We start from the raw sequence: 25691 nt of genomic DNA, 5'->3' as shown, positions 1-25691 counted from the left end.
ACCACTGCACACAATAAATGCCCATTAATCAGTCAGCTGATAATGTTTAGTTTCCACCATCTCCCCAAAAAACCTTGTTAACAACTTCTGCAAATTACTGGCATGCAGTCAGTCTCAGTTTGTGTGAACAGTACTGCATGTAATTATGCAGCACATCTAAAACCCAGCAGGCTGCAGGCCAAATCTTTGCAAAGCAATGTTTTACCATAAATTTCAATGACTTGAAGATGGGATTTTTTTTTTTTTTTTTAAAACTTCAACAGATTCATCCAACAACTATGGATTTGAACCGCTACCGAAATATGCTACAAAGGCTTCAGCAAACTCAAGTGGCTTTAGGGGAGAGTGGGGAAATCCATGCTTCATATATCCTCGAAAGCCATTTACACTTCTACTTTTGGCAGTCCCCGGCTAACTCTAAGGAGAGTTACTCATTGTTTTAATTTAAAACACAAATTTCCTACCCTCCAAAGATTCTCACAGAGATCCCTGTATAAATAAGAAAGACAGCTGGCTACAAGTGCTACAGATATATGTAGGTAACCCACTCAGCTCCTTCCTGCTTTAGATTAGCTATTAACAAAAGGCAGAAAAAGGCACCCCAGGATGCTTTTTCTGTGGCTGTCTGAAGATCAGCTCCACAATACCTGCTTGATGGAGAGAGCTCCCTTGTCCTCTTTAAAAGGGAGAAGAAAAACCCCAAAYCTACCCTGAGCAAAGTGAATGATTCTGTTCATTTTCATATTCAAACGAGATTATTGCTAACTGCCTCTGCATGCCGAGGCCATGGCRTAGCTGATGAACCTGATGTTTCCATGCAGCGTACAGGTCTGTTTGGTTCTTCTCCCSCGGGTAAATAACTCTTTTGACACAGGAGTCACATTCCTGAGGAAATCTCTTTTTGTTGTCTGCAAACCAGCAGGCCTAGTGAAACGTGAAGCAAGGGAACTAAGGGAAGTGTCAATCAGCAGCCTTAAAAAAGCGCCTGTTGTCAAGGCAATGCGAGGTCTCTCACCGGCAGGCACATGGCGTTTGCATATTATGGCCCTCTCTAATGCAACACTCCCGCACCTCCTCTCCAGGGTCAGGAGGGGCTGAGCTAAGACACCAGCCCCCAGGCACAACCCCCAGGAGCTAGCGAAAAGCTCACTCTCTGCACAGCTGCGTGTGTGGATGGGGGGCCTCACTCCTGCCTAACCCAAAGCACCTGCTGTTCCCTCTCAGGTGAACTCACTGATAAACACATCACCAATTTTAAACACCAAATCCTGTCCTCGCAAGCCTGGCAGGGCCCTGAGGGCACTAACAGGCCCTTAATGGTCCTGCCCAGCCTCACCTGGGCCTCCCGGCACCCTGCCCAGCCCCAGGTCCCCCTTTCAGCCCAGCCTGGGGCTGTCGGTCCCTGTCCCAGCTCCAGCCCCGCCACGGCCCTGCCCCCGCCCGGTCCCAGGCACCCGCAACCCCCACTCCAACGCCGTGGGCGATTGCCCGGGCCGGCCTCAGTCCAGCCCTGGCCCCAGGGTGGTGTCTGCTACCCGGAGCTGCCCCGCTCCCTTGCGGGCTGGTGGGACAGGCCCTGGCTGCGAGGCCCTGCCCTGCCGCCAGGAAGAGCCCCTGCAGCGTCCTGACGTACCCCTAATATCCATCCTCTCACGCTACGCTTAAGTAAAAAAAAAAGAGGGCTCGTGAAATTGGTTTATAAAAAAATTGAGCTTGTGATTAGAATTGAGAGAGAGATCTAATATTTCTAAAGCAGAAGAAAGAAAGAATTAAAAAAAAATAGATCCTCTTTGTAAGTCAAGCAGCAATAAAAGGACACAACAAATGATTTTCTTTTCCCTCTAAAGAATTATGACCAGCTATCAGTGACTAATGGGTAATTAAACAGAATGTTATTTCATTGAAGTAGGAYGCCTTTCAAAACATCCTTTATTAATTCTTTTGTGGAAGTAGTTTTATTTTGCCTAATTTTGAATTATTAAAATGAAGGTCAAAAAGGACTGTCTCTTTTCAGTCAGAGTTACCCAACCACGTCCCCTGTGTTAATTACAGCAGAATGTGGACCACCAGACCGATTACAGTTGAAATAAGAAAGAATAAGAAATGGCATCTTGTTTGAAGTACTTATCTGAAACCAAGATCTCCGCGTGCTTTGCTAAGAAAATCAATTTCCAAAACCCAATTGTTTTTTGTTATAGTCATAAGTAACTAGTTAGCAATGTATTGGTATTAGATTGATGGATACAGTTTAGCATACATGGATTAGCATTATGTATATACAATGCATATAGTATTAGTGGATATAGTATAGTATACATAAAAATATTTTACGTAGACTCATTTACAGGTTTTTCCCTAAGTTTTTTCAGGTGTCATTTTGCCAGATGATATCTGTTCCACTTAAACTTTCAAAAAGTAGTCTCAGTCTTTAAAGGTCTGCTTTAATTGAGACATCCTTCCTTCATACTGCAAGTTATGGAATCACTTCACTATACCAAATYTTTTTTGATCCCAAACTAAACACCCAACTAAATTGAAAAGAAAAAAACCCCACGCTTATGCCCTTGGAAGTGCCCTGGTTTCACTAATCATTGCAGATGCACTGAAACGCAGAAATTAGTTTTCAATTCAACATATCCATACCTTCTGTCTCATGCACCACATTTTAAACACCTGACAACAGTTTTATTTCAGGACGGTTAATCATGTGTGAGTATTTACTTATAAAAGCCTATTTTCAGGAGCACATAACTAGACCATAAAAATTTGCTTTAGGCAGAGACAAGCACAAAACAAAAGTTAATGCTTTTAGTTTCTATCCAGAATAATAAAATGTAAGGCATTTGGACATTCTTAAGTCATTGACATGATCGGCCCAGTAAAAATAGCTTTTACTTTTAAATTAGGTTTTACTAAACAGAGGGTAAAGACGTCCAGCTGCTCTGAAGTCTACTTTAGGTCTAAACTGCTTTAGAAAACAGGTAAAAGGCTGATAGAAAGGCTTTTTTTGAGGATTGAGGGGTTCTTATTACAAAGGCTCCTTCTTCCATACTCTTACAGACCAGAGGTGTCACTGGAAATAAATGTCTCTTGAAGGTCATGTTCTGTAACATTTCTCCTGTATGCCAGTGAAATTCAGAGCAGTGTTTTCAAGTGCATTCTGCACTCATCCGCCTCTCATCTCACTAATGTCAACATCAAATTCCCACTGGCTGAGTGAGACCTGAGATAAGGCACACTGGACATTTTCTGAAAAACTGTAGCAATGATTTACACACACAATAATTGTTAAACATAAAAGCACTCATTTTTCTAATGCCAACATTCCCCTTCTTCCTCCTATGTTTTTCTTCTTCTTACTTCAGACATACTGACCAGCTGTCTAAACTGTTGGTTTTCCTTTTGGTCTGATACAATTACTTGCACACAATTGTAAGAACAGCTACCTTTAAACTCAAATGCATAGAATATTTCTATCACACAACACAACTAACAATATATATACAGGAGATATAAGCAGAGGCATGCTACACCAACCTGTCTGCAATGTTTTTTCCCCATCTTGTTCTACCCCAAATTCAAGCCTATCAAAATTCCTGTAAGAGTTTATTGATATTTTTAGAAGCTAAGTAACTGCCACAATCAAACTGTTTGGTAGAAGCAGGTGCTTACCTACAGTGTAACGTGTATAAAGCATTAAACAATCCCAAACTCTTAAGCACTGCTGTCAAGTCCTATTCGTGCATATAATTTAAACACAAGTACACAGAGCACATTTTTCCCACCCCTCTACTCTCTTTTCTGCCTTTTTTCTTTTTAGTTATTTTTTTACTTTGTTTACTCTGTCCTATTTTGATTTTGTTTATCCTCTGAATATTCTTCTATTAATTCTTCTCTACATCAAGTGGAACCCCCTGAGAGCAATGTAAATTAAACCATAAGTTTGAGTTAGCTATTCATACTGCACTAATCATATGAATTTAAGCCTACACAAAGTCCTTTTATTCATAGATAAAAGAACAGTAGGGATGGACTTGGACTAAAACTCCAATCTGAACACCTTGGAACTCAGAGAAAGTTCAGATCTAACTTTAGATTTGACCCTCCCTAATCAGGTCCACACATACAAGTAAAACCTGTCCCATTTTACACCAGAGTGACATGAGAAAGGTATAAAATTCTGAAAAATATTTCAGGAAGGAAGAAAAATGAGAAGCACAGACTGGGGACAAATGTACAACTGACTTGCAAAATACAATTTTTTTCTTGACTACACAGACACACAGTGCCAGCAATGCCAATAAGACTTGCTAAACTAAGACATGTCAAGGCAATATTTCTTAGCCTGGCACAACATTTTGACAAGTCTTTTAAGTCCTTAAACTTTAATGAATATGGAAGCAATAATAAGAATACCCTATATATACAGTGTGTGTTTGCTGCCTATTAGGATGTTTTCTACCAGTAGGTATTCTGCCTGTAACCACCCAAAACGTAGCTGGGTAATGTAATGAGCTGGCAAATACTCTTATCCTTAAACTCAATTCTTTATTATAAAAGTCCCTATGGTTTTATTACCTGTGTACACACACATTTCCCACCTATCATAAATATCAATCTAGAGAGAACTAAAGAGGCAAATCTCGCCCTCATCTGTTCTCAAAAATTGTGCAAACCTCATTTTCACCATTCAGTGATTTATTTTCTAAGTATATTCACAGATAAAGAAATGCAGGTACTCATTTCTAGCATCTTTCAAAAAATTAACTCCTGCAAATGATGTCTTGTCCCTACAGAGCCCTACAGTCTTCTGGGCAGCACAATAAGCACAAGTGTTTTAGAAAAATGCAAGAGTTCTCATCCACATGGACATATAACTTTGGATAGCACTAAATATTCTCCTTCCTGTTTCAGTTAGCTTTCTTATAAGCACATACACTTTCCTGCTGATGCATAAGACATTTCCGTTAGTCCAATAATGCCTTAGATCCAAAAATGTTAAACACCGCACAACTAAAACTTTTTAAAATTCCACTAAAGTAAACGGCAGCACACACAATCCTCAGGTTGCATGTGTACTTCCATGACAGATGTCTTTGGGATACTCCTGTCATAAAGCAAATGTTACAGCAATTCTTCCTTTTAAAAACCACATGAAGGTGGGCCTTTGGAGAAGATTGTAAAAGTGTTTTGTTTTTGTTATTTTACAATTTACAAGAACAGAACCCTTTCTGTACTTCTGTCTAGATGAAGGCCACATTTTAAAACTTAATCAGTTTCCGGGTAAATTGTCATAATATCATAAAATGAAAATGCCCTTTTTAACCATCAGAAACACTGATCAATTCAAATGGAGTAGCATTCAAATAAGTTCCAATTCATATTATATTGGCTTATTTTTGCATAATAATAATAAATTAGTGGCACAAAACACTATACCTAAATGACTTACAAGCACATTCTTTCTATCCATCCATCTTATTCCTAGGTGCGTAACATCATGGTTAATAATAACTTCCACTTCAAAAATAGTTTTCCTTTTTTGAGAGTATATTATGGATATATAATGAATCACAGCAATATGTTCTTTACTGGATAACACTCCATTTTTAGAACTGTGTAATTCACTCCAGGAATGTATGAACACACCTATGCAGAAAAAAAAATAAATCTGTGATATTTTGGAAGTGGGTGGATACTACAGTTAGAAAATCTTACTTCTTCATACATGACTAATTGTATCCTTGCAATACATTTATAATTACATGCATAGACATATAGTGTTCAAATCAAACTACACCTTCATTATGTATTACATGATATATCATGTATAAGTGATCTTCTTCATAATAATCACCTCAACTATTCAGAGATGAAATTACTTTCCAGAAGCTCTGTTTGGCCCTTGCTTATTTTGATCCAGGCCATTCAATTGTAAGGAGCAGATTGGAAGTAATTCTGTTCATTTCTTTTGAAGATTTCTGAGGATGGAAAAAAGAAGTCACTTTTTGAGTGCCACTCAGTTGCAGGTAAAGAATGTTAAAGCTTATGCTAGTGTCAATTAGAGCCAATTTTGAAGAGACTGACATGCCATGCATGACCTTCTCTGTCCTTGGAAAGGGAAGACTTTGATTTAGGAAATCCATTGCTTTGCAATGTGTAAACAGGGGTCAGGCAAAATTCTCATCCTAGCAGCATATCTCCCTCTGCTTCTGACTACCTTCAGTGTCTTTTTGCGGCTGTCTTTTCAGGTGGCTACATCTCCATCTACCACATGGTACTCACCACATACTTGCCACAGTGCTTGCAGTTTCCAGAGTGCCCTTTGTGCCAACTTATGTATGAAGGTCTAAGGAGAAAGTTCTGCTTCTCTCCTGCACAGTTTGCAATGTGAGGCTCAGATTATTCTGTATGACTCAAACAAGTATTTCCACTAATCTTAATGGAAATAGTCAGGTGAAGAGAGATAAACATGTATACAAGTGTTTACTCAGTGAAAGCCTAAATAATTAATGAGAAAAAGAGACACAAATATAAAAAGAAGTGCCTTCTTCTGAACATAGGTCACCCATGTTACCCATACAAGATTTTTCAAATACCGAACTATAGTCAGTGACAGTATGGTTTGTATACAGGGTGGTGCATGATGCATACACTGGGATCCTACCTGAATGTAGTGCATTATAAGTGTAGGTTACTAGCAAATAATTGCATTGGTTTAACATAAAACAAAAAACAAACAACAAGGCAAAAAATCTCCAAGAACTGCTCCCTCCATCTGCAGCATACTGAACACAGAAGAACCCTCTTCCCTAATTTCCTCTCCTGCATGAATAAACACTCCTTGGAACCTGTCAAGACCACAAGCAGAGTAAGTAAGTGACTGTGCGTCTGCGTGTGTGTGTAGGGAGAAGCAACTGCAATAATGTTATGTAAAGTGTACCCAACTGACATGTATTACCGCTAGAGATGCCACAGATCTTGGGCTGCTCACAGGAAATCCACTGAGGGGGGCAATACTTCTCCAAAGTTAACAATGTCACTGTGACAGCTGAGACCCTGACAGTCACATCGGGAGCTACTGCGGCTTCATTAAGAGACACAGAAGAAGGCTGGAACAACTCAGATTCTCTGAAGCTCAGGCACAGACGAGACTTGTAACATATACTTCTACTATGACCTTAGAGTTCACTTCCATTTCTTTTTCAGTCTATCGTGGATCCAGATCATGATCAACTCTCAAAATTTGTCCTAAACAATACAATCAGACAACAAACCCTTCACCTTTTTATTCTGGTAGTTAATAACATATCCATACTCTGTTAGCTCCTCATGTCATTTATTGCATCCTCTCCTCTAGCCTGTCTAGTTCACATGCTATTTGGCTAAAATTACTGACGATGTGCATTGCTTGTCTTTGCATCTTTCCACCAATTTCAGTCCTGCATAGCATCAAGGGCAAATGTTTTCCACCACTTCCAAGGTTATTGCCTAACTTGACTTGGATTACACAGCTGACCTAATACTCAGAAACCTCCTMTGCCTTCCTTCTACAAAACTACAAGACATGACTGACCTTCTCAGAGTATATTCAGTCCCCTTCTCCAAACTTAACAGTAGGCTTCAAATGTTTTATCTGACACATAGTCAAGAGGTATCTTAATTTCAGGGAAAAAAAAAAGAATGAAATATATGCAGGTTGTGTTCACTGAATACACAACTTTGGTAAATGAGCATTCAAATTCAATAGGCTTAAACTGACTTTAAGAAAGCTGACCTTTCTTTAAAAACATACGTCATCAGCTCTGCAGAGAAGGGAAAGGATTAATTACTTGCTTAGGGATTTACTCAACATCTACAGTTAGAGATTAGTTAAGTTAAGAAAGGGGGAAAATGTGCCTGTCCTCCCAACCACAAAGGTTTATCTGACTACATACTAAAGAAGAAGCAACATACTGCTATGCTTAAGTAGTCTGTGTTCATGATGACTCGTTGCACTGGGACATGATATATGAACTTCCTATAAACCTCAAAGAATGTGAACAAATCTTGCTGTAAGATCTGTTATGCAATATCCTAGGATTTTCTTTGCTCAGTTGCCTATGAAAGACTGCCTCATGTATAATTATTTTTCCTTTTTCATTTATAACCTACACATCTCTAACACATTAAAAAAAGCAGGAGGGTACAAACATCCATCTTCTAACATCTCATGTGAATTGTTCTTTGTTTTGACAATCAAAATAGAGTTTGTAATATTCTGATGAGAGGGAAAATATTTTATTGGATGGCAGAACACTTACTGCTCACAGAGACAGAAAGCTGAAAGATGCAGATTTGCTAATAATTGCTTGCCAAAACTTGACTAGCTCCATTTTGTTTTGTTTTTCTTCCTGGATATATTGTTCATAACAAATAATCAGCCGTTGCTATAATTGGCATACAAACATTTGGACAAGCTAAGCCACAGAAGTCTTAGTTTTAGAATATACAAACAACTGATGTGAGATTTTTATCTCATGCTTTTTAAGAATGAAGATTAATTTATATGTTTCTACCTTCTTCACAATTTCTGCTGAGGAGCTTGTGATGAATTTTTGACTACTATAGAAAAGTGAGCTTTTGTGAATTTCTGAGAAGAGTAAATGCTTTCAGTGAAAACTTCCATCATCTCTAAAGGTCACTCCTAATCAAGTCACAAGCACCAAGGCGTGGGACAAAAGGTCCCAGCTGACAGGACACTGGAGACACTGGATAGAAACCGGAAAAACTACATTCTATTCTCAATATGCTATTGACTCCCTGGGTAGCTGGGCAAATCATTTCACTTCCTCATGCCTTTGCCTCTCTCTCTGTAACATAAGAGTAATATACTTAGAGATTTAGCTAAAGAGTATGAAATGAGATGGAGTCTGAGATTCACTAATGCAGGATCAGAGCCTATATGAAAAGCTAGGTACACCATTACTCCTTCTCTTACAGGCTCTTCGGAAAAAAAAAAAAACCCAAACCAAAAAACCTATTTCCACCAAAAACTTTGCATGTCAGCTGCCCCTCATGATCAACAATTTTGAGAATACACACAGCCCTAATAAACTAATTTTAGGTACATGATCTTTGTTTGCTGAAAGAAAGAAAACATGCTACTGCAGTGCCACACGCCAGTATAAAACTGTACTGACCAGTGTCAAGGAGGTCTAAATGCTAGGCTCATTTTCAGATTTACTTCACCGCTATCTCCCTCTCTTCAGGATGACTATAAAGTAGGAATTACCAAAATAATCAGAATCAAGAGAGAGTATCTTCAACTCGACCCAAATTGACTCAAAACTGGATTTTTATCCATCAGAAGGTAAAATATGTCCAATTATAAAATAGTGGCCTTATAATCTCCCTATGTTTCCAGAATCCTTCCGCCAAGCACCTCCAAACCTCAACGAAAGAAGATCATCTTCTTACCTCCCCAAGCTGGAAGTTAAGTCTGCATTTGAGCAATCAGATGCAGGCACTCACTAGGAGATGCCCTCTCCATTTCCAGGAGGAGAGACCGGTGTGATGTCATTTTCACTTCACCACAACATTTGTCTCAGTCTGTCTCAAAAAACAGAGGCTTCTACARTCTTTCAAGATGAGAGATTTTAACATCATTATGCATAGGTTTCCCAGTGCTACATAAATGAGCAATTACATTTTCCTCATTATCTGAAGACCGCAGCTTGGGTTGATGCTTGTGAATGCTTCTGTCCTTGCCACAAAAGAGAATAAATTAGGAGGAACATCTCATAGCTGCACATTTGAATCATATTACCAGTGTCTGCTCACCATAGTGCTGACAGTTATTTCTGACCATTTAGTGCTTTTTAACAGATTACACTAAATAGTTACAACTGATTCACTTTGCCAGGTGACTAGGAATAAAAGATGCATGTTTTAGTATCTTACCTCCTTAGAGTTTTGTAGGGATATGCTTGACACTTCAATGTGCTTCCACACTGGAAGCATTTAAAAGCTTTCCAGACTAGTGTTGAAAAACATATTTCTAAATCCACAGCTTCATAATACTTCCAAGGACAGAGCATTCAGTAGAGTAACCTGGAACTAGGATTAAATGGAAAAAAAAGGAAAGGAGTTCTATGAGTCAGAAACATGAATACCAAGAAGTGACACAGGCTGAATGACACTGCATCAATTCAGTGGAATCACTGAACTCTCAGAAAATTGATAAAATATGCATAAAAGAGATGGTGAGATATTTCCTTCAACTGTACAGGTCCTGAAGTAGACTTTCCCTTAAGATATACATCATCTGGCAGAAAAGACTAGCTGGATTTTTTATGATAACTCAAGCTCCCCAAGAGTCTATCTTCCAGAGTGGGACTATTCCAGACTCTCCACAGTCACCGTGAAATTTCAAGAACCAGTGAGCATGGGTAGGTTAAGGCTGCATGCAATAGCTTGCACACCTACAACACACGGAAATGTCTCCCAAGCAATCCTGAACGGACAGAAGGGTCTGAGACTTTACGCAGAGACATACTGTTCCCTCAGAGACCTACCAGGCCCCACCTTGGTGCTCTTTTAATTGCTTTAAAGTTTCAGCTGAGCCCTTACATACAGTGAATACATTACCAATTTTCTTTCCAGTTCCCAGGTTCCTCTGACATAAAGGAGATAGGCAGCTCCTCCTTAAAGAAATACAGCAAGCCAGCAGCTAATGAGACTCTCTCCCTATGGCATTCTTGCCACAGAAGACTCATTCCAGACCTTCAACTGCTCATACTTCACTCTGAAGTACCTCCACAGTTGAAGAAAAACTGATGGTGGTTACAAAGAGGAGAAAAATGTACCTTTTTTACTAGAGAGGCTTCTTCCTTTCCCTGCCCCAAAAGCAATGCAGTATCTGAGAAAGGAGTGAACAAGGTGACCTCATTATTAAGAGCCTAAGGAGAGATACCTGCTGTAATACAGCTTTTAGATGCATATTATCTAAAAATCTTTAAATTGTTATGAGGTAGGAAGACCTCCAACTCACAAAGCAAGGGTGCATTTCATTGCCAACACTTTGGTTACAAGGAGAGAACTCTGCAAACTATTATTAACTAATGCGATAATTTATTTTTTTATCAGAACAAGAAGATTCCCCTCTGGGTGTTGCTCCTTCCCGTGCCTCAGGTACCTGACACTGCTGAAACTGAAGGTCATAATTCAATTAACAACAGAGGAAGAAATTTTAGTGAAAATTAGCCATTCAGAAACAGATGTTGATGGCATGGAAATGCAGATATCATTGGGTGTCATATGAATGGGAAGATACAGAGACATCTTAACTTAGAACTACAGACCAGAGGAGATATGATACTTAAATCTGTAGACCACAATTCAACAAAGTGCTTAAGCACATGCTTAGATTTCATTAATCTGCTTTGCCACATGCTTAAATTTATTCTGTACTTGTAACACTCTGAGCCAAAAGGTATACTCTTTCACACTGGTTTAACTTCCCTGATTGCTAAGCTACTCTTGGATATTTATGATTTCTTACGGTATACACAAAAGTGATGCCTAGATTTCAGGATGTAGTTAATAAAAAGCAAAGGGGAACTACATTTGTGAAACAGCCTCCATTGCTGAGGCTGGAACTAATGCTAACCATTTGCAAATCACCAGTGCTGAAAGGCTGGTCACTGAAAGCTACAGCTAATTCGCCTCATTGCTCAAACGACTAATAAGAATGCTGAGCTTCAAGTGCAAAAAGCAGGAAATGAGGGACAGTCAGAAACACAATGTCTACATAAAGTTGCATTTTGGCATCTTTTAAAAGTTATATGGTGGCATTTTTTTTCTCATTTGGGAATAAAGGACTGACAGGAGTTTCCAGGATGAGCAGATATCATATCATGCAACATAAAATTTACATAACGATCTCCATTTCTAATTGTACCCCTCCTCCATGTTATTCTCTTTCAGAAGGTTGTTGCAGAAACTCAGGAAACCAATGATTATGGACTTTTTTTCTAACTTCCAACTGAAATTTTTTCCATCATTGGATTAAACCAATTTGTTCTGGTTCTAACATTGGCCTTTAGCTTAAACAGACTGTTATCTCCCTGGCATTTACTCCTTTGATAAATTTAGGGACAGCAATCATTTCTCCTTTTAGCATTTGTTTTGCAAAGTTAAACAAGAGACTAAAACAAGTCTCCCCTCACAAGATATCTGAGCCATGAACAGGGATTAGAGAGGACAGAACTATTATTTGCAAGTATCGCCACACAGTCTTCCATAACAGGAGACTCCAGATTCGTCTGACCAGATTCTTGTACAACAACTCTAATACCCTTCTTGAATCTATCTGCATCTCCGCAAGTATCATAGAAACACAGACTCACTTAGGTTGGAAGGGATCTTGGGAAGTCATTTAGTGTTCTTCTTTGCTTGAAGCAGGGTCAACCCTGATTTCAGACTAGGCTGATTAGGATTTTGTCTAGTCAGTCTCTGTCTCATCTACTCTGTCTCATCTACTGTGATCTGCTTTTTGCCATAAAAGGCAAGCACTCTCCTCTCCTTCCTTGCCTGTCTTTCCCCAAAATGCTGGTATCATCTGTCACAGAACTCGTCATATGAGCTCTCCCACCAACTTCTCTGTTATTCAAATGATTTCACAGTTCTGTGTCCGAATACAGAGCTCTAACTCCTCCTGTTTGTTTCCTAGGCTGAGTGCATTTGTGTATAGGCACTTGAGGTGGGCTCCCTTTTGACCTGTTTCATCTTTCCTGAGGGCGCTCTCACTCCCATTACCCTGTTGCTTGTACTTACCTCCACTCCCTCACTTAACTACAAACTGTCACTGCCACCCCTTGATATACCTAATTTAAAACCCACCTTACCGGGTTGGCCAGCCTGTTGGCAAAGATGCTCTTCTCAGACTTTGTCAAATAAGTCCTGTCTCTCTCTAGCAGCCCTGATTCCCCAAAGAACCCATGACTATAAAAGCTAAAACACTGCTTGTGACACCAGCCACACAACCGGCTGTTAATTTGCCGGCTGCGCCTGCACTTACCCAAGTCTTTCCTCCTTACCCGAAGGATTGAGGAAAACACTATGTGGGTTCCCATGTCCTTCGCCTTTGTCCCTAGAGCTCTGTAGCCTTTCTTGATTTACTCCAAATATCCCTTGACAGCGTCACTGGTGTCCACGCAGATAAGCAACAATGTGTAAGAGTCCGAGGGCCAGACGAGCCTCAGCAGTCTCTCTGCAACATCCTGGATACTGGCCCACACCAGGCAACAAACATCCTGTGAAAGCATGTCTGATTAGCAGATGGGTGCCTCAGTCTCCTGAAGAAGGGTATCATCACTCTCACCTGCTGCTTTTTCCTGGTGCTACTGCTCAGTTCATGTCCTGAGGGTTCTCCTAAGAAGTGCTTGTTCCCCTTCATTGGACATTAGGGCACTGTATCAATTCTGTAAATTTACATCTGTGGATTGAGAAGGAGCCTTTCTCCTGATGCCAGAAGTTACAAGCTTCCTCCCCTCCCCCCCCCTTTTTTTTTCGCTATTAACAGAAACATTCACTCTAAAGATCTTTATTTTAGGGAAGGGAATAGGAAGCCCATGCTCCCATGGCTCATTGGGCCCAGCTACGCTGTCAGCAAGTATTTTCAGTTGCAGTTGACTTGAGGGTGACAGGCATTCTGCACCAATTGCAGTCTTAAAAGACACTGCAGGATGCAATCCCTGATTGCTGCACTTCTTGAGATATTCTATTACAGTAGAGAGTGTGAGGGCTGAAGTAATTAACCAGTTGTTACCAACACAAAGAAAATTCAGACTGCAAAGTAAAACACCTTCCATGGCAAAGCTGAATAGTTCTGGCTAAATCTTGTTTATCAGGGTAGTACAGCATTTTCACCAGAACCTCAGTTATTACTAACTATAATCCTTCTGCACTGATCCTTTTTTAACAATAAGTGTAACTGGAGACAATCAATGCAGCTGATACCACCGTCCAGGCAAACACTGAATTAACAGTGATACTATAAGGGATTGGAAAAGCCTCAGCAATTTTATAGAGGGATTGAATTCAAGAGATAAGGTATTTTCAAATACAGCCAGAATATGGATGCTTCCCTACTGCATCTTCAACTAAACGCAGTGCTCAGACCTGAGCAGAGAGCAACATTTTTCAGTTTTCCTCTAAAGGAATCTATCAACCCTTCAAGTCTTGGTCAAGCATTAAGTATTTAACATTCTGATTTTTTGGGTTTTGTAGAAGATAATAATTTATCACCTAGTATCATTTCCATTTTTACTGCCATTTACATTCCATCTAGGAACAATAATATTGATTTTCCCTGCCACATTTTTAATAGTATGTAATAAAATTTTTCAGACATTTATTTTCTTTCCAGAGGAAGCTCTGTCTACAGATTACAGAATTCTAATACCTGCCAGTTTCCCTACAGAACTCACTGTAATGACAGGCAGAGAGTGAAAAATCTCATACTCCCAAATTATCACTGAAGTCCTTTTAATACTCAGAGAGGAAAGCTCTTACTACAGAATTTTGGTGAAAATCACCTCAAGAAAAGCAGCAAGATGCTCTGAGAGGCAATGTCATTTAATGGGCAGCACAACATCCGGGACCTTGAGAAATCTGGGCTGTATTCTAACATCCTCCATTGAACGGCAGTGTAACTTTGACCAAGACACTGCTTTTAACTGTCTTATTCTTCATCTGGTTTCCCTACTGACACTGTAAATTCACTGGATTGGGGTTGGTGTGTTATTGTGCATCTATCAGGCGCACATAGCAATCACACTGGAAGGAAACCAGGCAGGCCCCAGGTGCCCAAGTCATCCTGTCCAACACAATGAAGCTGACCAAAGAGTTATAACTTAGCAATATTTAAAGGTGATTCATAGGCATGCTGTATTAGACATCAACCCAGTAGTTTCCAGTACTACATATATGAGGCCACAATGGTCACGGTTTGACTGCAGAATCAAGAGAGAACACTGTGAGACCCAAGAGGAAGAGATGTAGTCAGAATGACAAAAGATCACTGACAAATTAATACTTCATATCACAAGTGGTCATGGGCACAGAAAGAGATTACATGAGAGATTACATTAATTGTTAGGAGAAGACTAGTCCTGTAGAAATCTTTAGGACAGCACTGGCTGCTTAAGTAAAAACAAGAATATATTTCACAGAACTGAACAAAGAAAATTAAGAAATTATGATGCGCTGAGAAAAGATAGCCAATGGGATCCAAGAAAAATCAGAGAAAAAAAGAAAAGAAGAAACAAGCATAGAAGGAGAAATAAGATTGAGCTGTAGGATGGTTAATCAGTGAGGGTGACTGGCCTCTGATTAGACAAGTCACAGAAAGTGTTAATAATTACCCCTTTTAGGCATATGTAAATTTTTCAAAAGTTTATAAAAGCTGTAACAAGATAAAATCTTGGTACTAATGCAAGAGTTTGGGGTCTACGGGTACAAAATGAATAATGCTCTGAAATACAAATCTCATAATTAATGATTCAGAAGTTAAAACGAACAAATGGTTATGTACATGAAGAGAGGGAAATTGGGAAAACTCCTAGTAAGTGGAGTCTGGGGCAAAAAATCCAGCATAGAATCTGACATTGTTTCACATTACCAGTTCAAGAAGAATTGAAGCAAAGAGAGCCAGAAAAAAAAATAAAATATACTAAAAACCATCATCAGCAAAATGTTTTTGGATTGACCAGAAGACATTTTTCAGGCAGTGAAAGCAGCGGGAGGAGGAAAATGTAATGATAAATAAATATAACTATGACTGACGTTTTTTGTGTGAAAACTATGGGAAAAGACATCATTTAAACTGTAGTTTGAAAACAAACCACTGTGAATGGAATGATGCAATTAATCAAAGTGAAGTGCAGGTCACAAATGAGGATACACAGCTGAGAAAATTTTCTAATTGGAAAAACACCAGGGAAGGACAGAGCCAATAGGCTATTGGTTACATAGCTCAAAAACACGTACTACCTCAATTTAGAATATGTCTATAAGAAATGCTTAATAATATATCTGTTCTTCTGGAGGGCAGAGAAATCTGTTAACTAAAAAATKCAGGAATCGGCTAAGACCAAAATCTTGCTTGCTTCTGAGTGGGAAGAACCTCAGGGAAGTCTCTACTGAACAATTGGCAATGTATATTGGGGCTACCGATAATTTTCAAGAAGAGAAGGAAGAACGCTAAAGTTAGGTTAAATGGAGCAAAGAGCCAGCTGATGGTTTAAAACGCTGTACTGAAAGGTTTTTTTTTTTACTGCCAACAGTCAGTAAAAAAATTAAATAAAACTAATGTTTTTCAAGAAGAGTTCTCCCAGCGTCTTTCTTGGTTATTACTTTGTCTGAAATGATGAGACGGTGAACTGGATGAAGATTCCTCTAACAGAGTTGGACTCAAAGAAGTTAGCACAGTGTACAGTAATGGACATTACTGTAGCAAGGAAGAGGTTCTCTTTTAAAAGTAAGAATAAAGAAAACGAGCTAGGAGCAACTAGAACTAAAATTAAAAGTGGAACACATTCCTACAGAGAAAATACATAACTAGAGAACAGGAAGAGATATGCAAGAAAAACTGGGTGGGAAGATAATTGAATAATTTTCTGGAAAAATTATTTTAAAAAGGACAAAGAACATGCAATTTATAACTGATTCATCAAAAGAGGACTGACAAATTTTCTATGGCCTGAAAGAACTGACTATTTATTTAAGCTTTATGAATGTAAAGATAGCTGGAAAGATGTAAGTTCCTAACATATGTGCAGACCACCTTTGGGAACCACTAGAGAAAAGTGAACACACTCATTTGATTGTAAAGGATCATAAGGTATAGTCTGACAAAGATGGCACTGGGTATTCTGAAAGAAACTGGAACGAGGAATAAGAGAGAAGATCAGAGAAAACTGCAGAGATGCAGTATGGAAGATAATACTGTGGAATTTTCATTGCCGCTTGATGAGAATGTTCACTTAAAAACATGAGGAAAAAATACAAATAACGTCAGCTAAAGAGAAACCTCAAAGAAAATTCTGGGGAAAAAAAGGCATGATTGTAATACTAATTYTGGTTAACATCTCATGATAAAGAAGCATTAATTTCAAACTGGTACTAAGATTAGTAAGCCTTCAGAAAGCAGCTACAGTGGGCATTTCAAATGCAGAAGAAGGTCTTAACGGGCCAAACTGTCTGATGTCTTAGCTTATGGTTGACCTTAAACCTTCAAAATATTGTATTATCCCCCTGAGGTGTCAGGTGGTAGAGAAGTATTTTAAACCACAACAATAATCATAAAAATACTACAAAACTAATGTGTAAAATACCAGTCTATGAGATCTTCATACAGACAAGCATTTGAATCATTTTTCTTTTTGAAAATAAAAAGCACAGCACCTGGAAGAAAGTTTATCTAAATTATCCACGTATGTATGTTGATACAATTATAGAATCAATATTAAGTCATTTAATCTGCTGTTTTCCTGTGTTTAAAACAAAAGTTAAAAAATCTATACACAGAATGCCTGGGAATTCTTTAATTTCCTACAAAACCCAGTATAGGATCAAATTCCTAACTGGAAAAAAAAAACAAACAGAAACAAAACCAGAGTGAATACATACCTAAACACATGCTCCACCTTAGTCCTGTTTAGTTTCAGAGGAAAGCTTGAATGAACAAACAGGGTGTCAAAAAACTGCTGTGGTCCTGTTGTTTATCGCTATCCCCAACACAGGAGAGTTTTATCAGCTTAGGTTTTAACTCCAAGAGATAAGCAAATGTCAAAGACAACGTCATTTATTTTGCTGCTGATCATTTCAACATAAAGCAAGCAATTGTTACCATTCTGCTGTCTCACACTGCTGTTCCGTACTTTCTTACAGGAAATACAGGCAAGCTGTGTTTCTTCTAGCTCTCCACCTTTCCTAAAGCACACTTAACATCCCTAATATAATACTGCAGCATTGTGGAGGGGAACCCCAAATATGGGAACAATATAACAAAAATGCCAGAATCAGGATCACAGGACCTTTTGTGCTGCATCTACTCTTCCTAATGATTATTTCAATCAGCATCTTTTAAAGTGAATTTAAAAATAACTGATGCCTGGTTTCCCATCTGCCAGCAGAAGAAATGTTTTATGGTAAAGAAAATTATTAATACTACATCACTCACAAAAAGGCAAAGTATCAGAGCACTGCAGAAAGAAGTTTATTAAGGGTGGGGATGAACAGAAGGATTAAGATTTCAAAGAAAACRCAAGCAATTGACAGTGCTGGGAAAAATCCCAGCTCTGAGAAAATTAGCTCTGTAACAGAAGCTTCTCTTAGTTTCCAACAAACAACAAAATAGATATTATCATATTAACAAAATCACATTACAACAGCTAAGAGCAACAAAGAGAGCAGGAACTGCCCCAAAAGAGCTTTATTTAGATTCGAGATGCTCTTAGATGATCATGCATGAACTGCTGTGGGAACTAATTAAAAATCTTGACAAAGCGTTAAAAATTTTGAGAGCAAAACTGCTGAAACTTAGCTAACACCAAATATTGATTCAGAAACAAATCAGATGACTCCAGAATTTAGAAATAAACAAGTGATCTAATTAGATCACTACTCATTACATCATCTTCTTTGGAAAACAACCATTAAGACARGAATTTAAAAACAGTTGTGTGATTAACCTATCCTGCCATAGAGTATTACTTGTTTCTTAAGAATTATGAATAGTTATTGCAATTATAGGAAATTCTAGTTATTGCAATACTTTTTCCCTTGGCAATGATGGTTTGGTATTTTTCACTCCCTCCTGAAAGATAGGTATTTTTAAGTGGTTATATGTAAGCGAGAAAATCAACTTAGAAATTTACCACAGTCTGTTTGTCTAAGCAAGGGCTGTAGGATCAGATGTATAAAATTTTAAAATATTTTGCATATGTCTTCATTATACAGAAGGAATTAACAGGTATTAGATGTCACCCTGTGCAACCAAGTTCACAAAAAAATCAGGATTGTTCCAAATGCTTCATGAAGCTGATGGAGATTGCACTTTTTAACTGATGCTAAATAAACTGCATGAAAGGATAATAGTGCTTCCAAAGCTAATTATTATCTCTAAGATATTATATAATTTTGGTGTATTTCATACCACATGTTTGCTGATGTTGGAATAGAGCTAAGCTATAACGTATTTAACTGTTAAGTGAAAATTCCACTAAAATTTCCCTTTGGTAACAGTGAGAATAAAGAGAGCCAGTAAATCTCCYCCAGTTCTCAAGATGTGAATGGCAAAAAATGAACTAAATTTGGATCACTGATAAATTTGGATCCTGTGGTGAATATGGAGCAACACCACTTGATAGCCATAAACTCTTGTGAAATAAACCCAGGTCAAAGATTTGGACCTGGAGCCTTTTGAAGGTTCAATTTATACAGGGCCACAGCAAAAAACCACAGTGAAAATGAATTATTATTAGCCCAGTAGGATTTTCCCAAGGAAGGAAAAAAAGACAGGCTCTAACTCTAACAGTCTTGACTCATTTATTTTAAAGACAGAAGTTGAGCCATAGCAAACTTCTCAAAATTTTTTTTCCCCACCCCTAAAAGAAGGGGGGAAGGCAATGAAGACAACTAAGATAGCTAAACTACTGATAGTGCTACTTTTTTGTAAGAAGCCATTTAAAGAAGCCACTGGAGCCATTCAGTGATACTGAAGTTCTGGAAGCACAAAATTCCTTTCAGCAGGGGTTTCTAGGATTATTGTGAAGGAGTCAGGCTCTCAAGGAAGGACTCAAGTTAGCCTTTTCCACTGCTAAATTTCTGACATTGGCAGTGTTTATTCCCAGCTGAATGGCTGACTTTCTTATAGCAGAAGTCCAGAAAGATGTATTTATCAGGCAACACAAACTACATGCTTGAAAATTCCTTACATGTTCATTCAAGCGACCTAAAGGAAATTAAAGAACAGAGATTCACTGCTTTGTCAACCAGTTTAAGTTCCAACAGTTCTCTTGGAGAGCAGAAACCAAACAGGAAAGATAGCTTCTCAGCAAAGAGGAGAATAGACACTTTATGTTTAAATACACCCTTTCCTTGGCAATTAGGACCTTATTGCAACTGAACCTACCCATAAAATATACCAGTAATACAGCAAACTTAGGCATTAAAGGCTACCCTGCAATTTCCCAAATTCAAAAATTATCTCCTAAAAGAGGCACAGGCACGATGGATTTTTTCCACTGAATGTCAGTGCGAGCCAGATCTGCTTCTTACACATAGGAGCCAAAAGCACATAAAGGGGGTGCAGGACTGATCTGACAACCCATCCTCAAAGTTCCTACAAAATTCACGGAACTGCCTGCCAGAAGAAAACTCTGAAATTGCAGGTATGTTCCCTGAACCTCCTCCCATTAAATTTTAGCATACAAGCGGGGATACAAAGCAAAACAAAGACCACTGGCATAGAGAACTGCAGCAACAAACCACAGGAGAGTAGGTTGCCAATTTTGTACCTTCCCTCACTTATACCTATTGCACTGTGTGCATCTGGGAGCAGAACTCTACCCCTGCATCTGTACTATTAAGTAAAACAGGGCCAGGAATGTCCTCTGGCTCTCCAGGCAACTGGCACAGCACTGCTCACATCCATATGACTATTCTCTCTTGCCCCCCAAAACAAGATGATATCACCTCAACTACTTGGTAAGCCGTTACTGAGCTGTGCTTACTCTAAACCATGCCCAGGCATGGTCTGAAAGAATGATGGCTGGTCCCACTAAAACTCTGCTTGGGACCATACTACTTGATTAGATGTACAGACTACTGTATGGCAATATTTATGTCAATTAAAGAGCTTATTAATATTGTTGTTCCTCTTGCAGTAATACTACTTTCCACTTCAGTGAAGAGCTTAGGATGTAAGAGTGTTTTGCAACAAATTAACGAGCCTCACAATACCTGCTCAGAGAAGTACATGACATGGGTTTTACTCATTTTACAAACTATCAGCTCTGAGATCAAAAGACTAAGTCCTTGACCATCTCTCCACAGTGAAATGGTAGTAAAGAGCCAAGAATAAGGCATGGGACTCCTGATTCTTGTTCCTCACGTTTAGTTGCTGGATATTAAAATATTCATCATTTCTCACAGGGAGGAAAGACAGTCACAAGAAAAGCTGTATGGAAGAAAAAGGGTTATCAAAGTATTCACACACTTTTTCAAAAGAGTTAGCTAACTGACAAAAGTATGCTGCTGTAACATATTTCCATGTATAGGTAGCAATACTTCTCCCCTACATCACGATGCTGGAATCCTGCATGGGGAACACTGAACTCTGCTCAGTATAATATAAAAGACAGGCCTCATTAACTCTTGGACATCTTCTCATTTCTTGATCATAAATCCTATTAACTTGTGTTACAAACTGCCATAAAACTCACAGATAAAAGATAATTTATGCTCAGTGTACAGAAGTTAATGTTTCTGTACTCCTGAGAAGCACAGTACCAGAAAATGAGAAAGTATGTATGTGAAACCTTAAGCCATTCATATTGAGCATGGCTAGCATGATAAACATGACTCTGAGGGCCTAATGCTCTTCAGGCAGGGTATATTCTAATGGTAACTGATATTAGTAAAATTTCAAGCATAAAATGTATGGGCTGTTACATAAAACATCCTGCTCATAAAGAGTGATTACTCCTTATTAAAAATTCAGGGTTTCCCCCACCACTACAAAAAGAAATATGATGACTATTCAATGCAGAGATAGTATGCTTTTAAAAAAAAAAAAAAGTAAATCATCATATCAGAAAATGCTTTACAGCAAGCATCACTTCCTGGAGTTCTTATGCAGTCTCCCTATTTCTAACTCCTATCCTAATTAGTGTAGCATAACACACACAAACCCTTACTAACCACCCTTGCAGSTGGCAAAATCAAACGCAGTTCAACCTCTTAACTACTTTTTCTCTGAAGCAATTTACACTCTTAAGACTTTGGCTTTGATGTTAACTATGTTGGTTATCTGCTCAAAGAAATATCTTGCTTTAGTGAAGACTGAGCAAAAGATGCATTAAACTTAGGCTGTTTGTCATTAGTTTTCCCTTCGCATCCAGAAGTGAGAAAATCTCCTTTTGCTGTCATCTTACAGCTTCCGTAGATTCAGACTATGTCCTTCTTACTGTTTGGGCCCTACTGTAGCTCCATCTTATTTTACAGTTGCCTTTTTTTTTTTTAATAGTCGTTTGGAAATTTGACTTATAGTGGAATTCATGACTCTCAATTTAGATGTATACAATGTATAGCTACTTCTCATCCCCCTACACAGATTCTCTACAGAGTCAATGAAGACAGACAAAACGTTTATGCGGTGCAATCCTTCCAATCTTGTTTCTCTTCTCCATCTCCCTGCTTGCACAGCTCATCTCTACAAGTCAGAAATGAATATGAGAGTCTTCTTTCTTGTATCATTTTTCATTTTCCATGTAAAAACATTTTTCCCAATACTTTTCAAAAATTTGCACTGTCTATGTCTGGCTGTGATATTTCCCAAGAGATGCCTTGTACTTGAAGTACTTAAAACCACATTTACCACTTATATTCAGTACTGGGGTATTTTTATTGGTTGATGAAAAAAGGTTTTGTTTACCTGGTCCATCATCTACAGTAGATTCCAAATAGGGCACTGTCCTTGCTGCCTTCCTTTGTCACCCTTAAGATTTCTAGCAAGCTACAAGCCTGTTTCCCACAACACCATGGACCTTTACAAGTGTGTTCAATATTGATACAGACTGCCTTCTGTCCTTGCATATTTTCCTCCTATATGAGCTGTACCCTTCTATATCAATATTTTAATAATGTGAAATAACTCTTTTAAAGCAATTAATTAGTAATTTTTATGGTATATTAAGATATCCACCCATTTAGTCTTCCTCTTTGTTCCTGCATTGGTAGCTAATAATTCAGTGGCTTGACTTGCTCTTCTCCTTTGTAGCCTTCTGAGGGCTGTTACGGGATTACCAGATTTGCTGTTTTATCCTAGTATTTTAGTCTCTGCCTATGTACACATGATACAGAATGGTCTCCTGCTATAGTGAGCAGAGGTCTAATTTTATTTTGAAGTGAAAATATGGTTACATTTTGCTCATACATTTTATCCAAAGAATCAAAAAAAAAGATCAGATTCTTCTTCCCCAAGAGAGAAACATTTTAGATCTATATTTTATAGGAGAAGCAAGATGCTTTTATCATTTGCATTAGCATTTGAATCTCAAAACCCTGTTTCATTTATTACACAGTTTCCAGACTTGCATTTCAAAAAGTCAGTTGTCTCCCACTGTGTTCCTCTCCCTCCTACCTTGATTTTAAATTACAAAGGGGAGAGACGGGAAAGAGAGAGAATGCCATGATTGTGGCTGTTTACAAGAGAAAATACCACGCTGAACTCCATAGGAAAAAAAGTACTTCCAAGCTTCGGATCCTTGTTTGTTCCTGTGTATGAACTGCTTATTTGATCTTATTTTAACTATGAAGGATTAACATTATTATCTGGAGGGACCATGACAGTTGACTGAAGATGCTGATGGTGACAAGTTTAAACCAACAACGAAATGCAATTTCGTGTCAAAGTTAGCTTTAAGATTCTTGTAAAATGCCTGCCCCCTGTATCTGCCCTTTATTTCTGAATACTAGAAAAAGCCTGAAGTTATAGAAGTCAGTTACTGGCAATGCAGCTTGACAGCCAGAAACTGTGGAAAAGAAATAATATCCTGTGCAGCTGTCCCCACCAATAAAAAAGTATTAAATGCTTTTTGTAAAGCACAGTGAAGAACATACAGAAGTTTCCAGCAAACCCAAACAAATAGCTAGCAACCCCCAATTCTGTTCAAATACACAGACCATGATTTTTTTTTCCAAGTTGCAAAGGGGTTCATTGAGGACTCTTCTCAAAGCAACCCTAAGAATGGCATTTTAAAAGCTACTTATGGAAAAGATGAATTAAAAGAATAAAAAGTCTTTCCAGTCAAAGTAAATATTTTATAAGCTAAACCAGGAATTCTTCATCTTATTTCAACTGTTAAACGTGTTCTTAAAGGTCTCCTAAAATTATTTTACAGTGATCAGTGAACTACTATACCCACAAGTTAACCACCAGTGAGTTACTCCTCACTTTCAGATTTTAACCACAGTTATCCTTTAGCCCTATTTTCTCTCACTCTGCTGCCTCTAGCCATTTAGCTGTGCAACTAATGTTCACAGTCATTCCTTGTCATACTGGCAAATGAGCTCCTGTGCCTACCATCTTTCCTGCAGACAGAGTGCTTCAAAGTTGTTAATACAGCATCTGCCCCTGTGGATTTAAATCTATAATCTCATAGAAACTTATTAATGCCTTTCTCAAATTACAGTGAAGCACGTGGTGCAGGTTTTGTCAAACTTATCAGCGAATGTTATTTATTTTAATGAAATAAGCTAAGATAAAATGGAAAAGTTAGGTAAGCTTCTAGAAACCCTGACATCAGGGGAAGGTATTTTCAAACAAATAAATGAATCGCTGTTAGAGAAGACTCTCTGATGCTTAGATTTGCTTTTAATTTTAATCTTAAAAGCAGAAGCTCTGCAAGATCTTGTGCACGTGTTATTTTATGAATCAATAAATGGAGTAACAGACCTGAAAACCACATAATCAACATATCTAAAATGAATCCCCTCGCTGATCCTAGCTGGGTTCCCATCACAACGAACAGCACCACTCAGGCAATGTAAGAATTCTGCATGACATGTTTGTCAAGACTTCCCTCATATCTTTCTCTTATGGTTTTCTTTTTCCTACTGTAGACATCCATATGCATCAACACGCAAAAGGGCTGTGTGCTAAATTTAAACTTACTGCTATCCAATTTAAAAGTTTAAAGACTTTTTCATTTATAATCAAAATCCAAGATTTACTCAATTTCAGCTTTTATACCTTCTTAATTTCTTTGTTCCACCCCTTTGAAACAAATCTACTCTGAACAAATTAAATTGATCTTTTCAAAGACAGGACTGCAGGGTATATAATTTGCTGTCCATTTCCCTGCAATATATTTTATATTTAGGCTCTGACCCTACAGAATACAATTAAGAAAATGAGCATTTAATGGTGCCAGAACAACAGGGTCTGGATGGGTGGAAGGTCAAGTTTATTACAAAGAAACTTTTCACATCACTTACAGGTTGAAGCAGGTAAATCAGGGAGCACTCCTGAATAACTATCACTGGAAAAGGAGAGATACTTGTCGCGTGAAAAAGRGTTTCCACTGATGCCATCGTTTGGTCAAAGCGTCCTCCAAGTCCACCCAAAGCCACAATTGCATCAATCTAAAAGATAAAACAAAAACAGTCACCAAGAGAGAATTTTCAGGCCTGATGTTTAGATCCTGAAAAATCAACAATAAAATCTCTTTGTGAAAAGAGAAAAAAATAACTACTGACTGTACAAAAGCAAATCTCAAATACAGTCATTAACTTCCATTACTGATAAATACCATTATGTGATTTTTAAGCTGAGTACTAAAGCTCAGTAAATTCATGGTCACTGCATGGTAATTTAACAAAAGACATGTCCGTTTTGCCTAAAATCCTGGCCAGTCTTTGCA

General features: G+C 38.3%; 1 protein-coding gene across 7 annotated transcripts in view; it reads right to left on the bottom strand.

Annotated features, from left to right (window-relative positions):
- The window catches only part of TPK1 (thiamin pyrophosphokinase 1), a 319620-nt gene that overhangs the window by 82421 nt on the left and 211508 nt on the right, over positions 1–25691 (bottom strand). For all 7 annotated transcript variants that reach the window (XR_003257018.1, XM_026087615.1, XM_026087617.1 and 4 more), the window contains one exon: positions 25267–25413. Coding sequence is in view for 6 of the 7 variants with exons in the window: in XM_026087615.1 (XP_025943400.1) it covers positions 25267–25413 (147 nt within the window). In the remaining variant the exon portion in view is untranslated. The remainder of the gene's footprint in view (positions 1–25266; positions 25414–25691) is intronic.

The sequence above is a fragment of the Apteryx rowi genome, unplaced genomic scaffold, assembly GCF_003343035.1.
Source record: "Apteryx rowi isolate R43461 unplaced genomic scaffold, aptRow1 scaffold_725, whole genome shotgun sequence".
Taxonomy (NCBI): Eukaryota; Metazoa; Chordata; class Aves; order Apterygiformes; family Apterygidae; genus Apteryx; species Apteryx rowi.
Note: the sequence above shows the minus strand (reverse complement) of the source record. Positions and strands in the feature narration are given on the sequence as shown.